The following is a 2,589-nucleotide window of genomic DNA, read 5'->3' on the forward strand; positions in this document are numbered from 1 at the left end:
ACGTTATCAGCACGAAACTCTAATATCATTTCGATTTTTCCAAGTTAAGCTTCTGGTATGTATTCATATACTTAATTCTCATTATTAATCACTCTAATATAATATACTACATATTATGAAATGGTTAGGTGTTAAACAGTGTGTGTATATTTTTGGTAGTTAAGCAATGAAATATATATAAGTCCAAAAAGTTTATGTTTTCGCCTAATCATCAAGTGAATTATGCTATTTTAAATTAGTTAAATTTTAATTTTGTCTAGCAATTTTGCTAGAAATTATTTAGGTTATATGTTAGGCAGAATGTTCATTTAAATTTCTCGGAAGTTTGATACTAACACATTAATTTACTAATTGATGTTACTTTGTACAATAACATGTGTCACGTTATTATCATTGATAAAAAAAAAAAAGTTTTGTTAATTACTTTTGTACTCTACTATTTATTTTAGTCTAATTTAATTATTTTCTATGATAGTTTTATCAAGTCGAATTTATCAAAGCTTGAGTTTGTGGCACTTGACATTTCTGGAAATAATTACTTGTCATGGGTACTCGACGCTGAAATTCACCTTGACGTTAAAGGTCTTGGTGCCACTATTACCAATGGTAATACGATGTCGAGTCAGGACAAAGCAAAGGCAATGATTTTCCTTCGTCACCATCTGGATGAAGGATTGAAGGTTGAATACCTTACGGTGAAAGATCCACTTGAATTGTGGACTGGTTTAAAGGAAAGGTATGACCACCTTAAGGCAACGGTATTGACAATGGCTCGTTATGAATGGATTCACTTACGGTTACAAGATTTTAAAACTATATGTGAATATAATTTTGTTGTATACAAAATTACTTCCCAATTGAAATTATGTGGGGAAGATATAAAAGATGAGGATATGTTGGAAAAGACTCTCACAACTTTTCATGCCTCAAATTTGGTATTACAACAGCCATACCGTGAAAGGAGATTCAAAAAGTATTCTGAGTTGATCTCACGCCTTCTTGTGGCTGAGCAACATAATACTCTTTTATTCAAAAACCATGAGGTCCGTCCCACGAGAACTGCTCCATTACTGGAAGCAAATGAGGTTGAAGCACATGGTCAGTCTGAGAGAAGACAAAATAAAAATCAAGGCCAAAATAATGTGCGCGGACGTGGCAATGGCAAGGGACGATATAATAATCGTCGTGGTGGTGGTAGCCACAAAAGGGAGAACAATATGGGTTCTCAAAGCAATCCTTCAAGAGGCAATTGTCATCGTTGTGGCATGAAAGGGCATTGGAAGAATGAATGTCGAGCAGTTGAGCATTTTGTTAGGCTTTATCATGATTCCTTGAAAAGAAAAGGAAATAAAAATGGTGCATCTTCTTCTAATGCTTGGGTGGAGTCACACTTGACTTATAAAAATGATGTCGAGGCAGGGACTTCACAAAAATATGATGATAATATTGAAGCAAATTTGGCTTTAAAAGATAATGATTTTGATGACCTTGATGATACTACTCATTTGGAAGTTGAAGACTTCTTTGGAGATCAAATCTAATGTTTGATCATTTGATTGGGGAAAATAATTATGTTGTTTTATTTATGTGTTTTTTATTATTATGTTTTTCCTTATGCTGTTATTATAATTAGAAAACAAGTACTTATATTTTCTTGCAAAGTTGTTGATTTTTCATATTTCTTATGATGTACTTTTATTTTATGAAGATAAATAAAACACCCCAATCTTCAATTGGTTCAAGATGAGTAATGGAGATATGCATCTTCTTGATAGTGCTACAACTCACACTATTTTAAGAGAAAAGAAATATTTCTCTAATTTGATTGTGGAAAAGGCTTATGTTAATACAATATCTGATAGTGCAAAATTAATTGAGGGCTCTGGAAGAGCGACCTTACTACTACCTGGGGAAACGATATTAACTATTGAAAATGCATTGTACTGTAGTAAGTCTCAAAGAAACTTATTAAGTTTCAAGGTTATTCGCCAAAATGGCTACCATGTTGAGACTGCCAATGAAGGAAAGGTTGAATACCTTTATATTACTACAGTAAAATTGGGGCAAAAATATGTGCATGAAAAATTATCCGCATTTTCTTCTGGATTGTACCATACAAGTATTAGTATGGTTGAATCATATGCCATAGTAAATAAAGGGTTTACTAATCCTAATGATTTTATCATTTGGCATGATCGGTTGGGCCATTCTGGTTATAATATGATGCGCAAAATTATTGAGAATTCACATGGGCACACTTTGAAGAATCAGAAAATTCTTCAATCAAAGAAATTCTCTTGTGTTGCTTGTTCTCAAGGAAAGTTGGTTATTAAACCATCAGCAGCTAAGATTGGGATTGAATCCCCTGCATTTCTGGAATGTATACAAGGTGATATATGTGGGTCAATTCACCCTTCATGTGGGTCATTTAAATATTATATGGTCTTGATAGATCCATCTACAAGATGGTCACATGTGTGCTTATTATCAACTCGCAATATGGCTTTTGCGAGGTTGTTGGCTTAAATAATAAGATTAAGAGCACAATTTCTAGATTATGCAATAAAGACAATTCGTCTTGATAATGCT

At 33.1% G+C, this 2,589-nt stretch overlaps 1 protein-coding gene across 1 annotated transcript; it reads left to right on the plus strand.

Annotated features, from left to right (window-relative positions):
- Positions 1 to 614: 614 nt before the first annotated feature.
- LOC107063250 (uncharacterized) lies at positions 615 to 1,541 on the plus strand. The gene has a single exon (XM_015314878.1). The coding sequence runs from the start codon at positions 615 to 617 to the stop codon at positions 1,539 to 1,541; it is 927 nt and encodes a 308-aa protein (XP_015170364.1).
- The last annotated feature ends 1,048 nt before the right edge of the window (positions 1,542 to 2,589 follow it).

Source organism: Solanum tuberosum, unplaced genomic scaffold (genome assembly GCF_000226075.1).
Source record: "Solanum tuberosum cultivar DM 1-3 516 R44 unplaced genomic scaffold, SolTub_3.0 scf00313, whole genome shotgun sequence".
Taxonomy (NCBI): domain Eukaryota; kingdom Viridiplantae; phylum Streptophyta; class Magnoliopsida; order Solanales; family Solanaceae; genus Solanum; species Solanum tuberosum.

Excerpts from the sequence above, each read along its gene's own strand:
- LOC107063250 (XM_015314878.1), top strand. The coding sequence starts at position 615 with ATGTCGAGTCAGGACAAAGCAAAGGCAATGATTTTCCTTCGTCACCAT.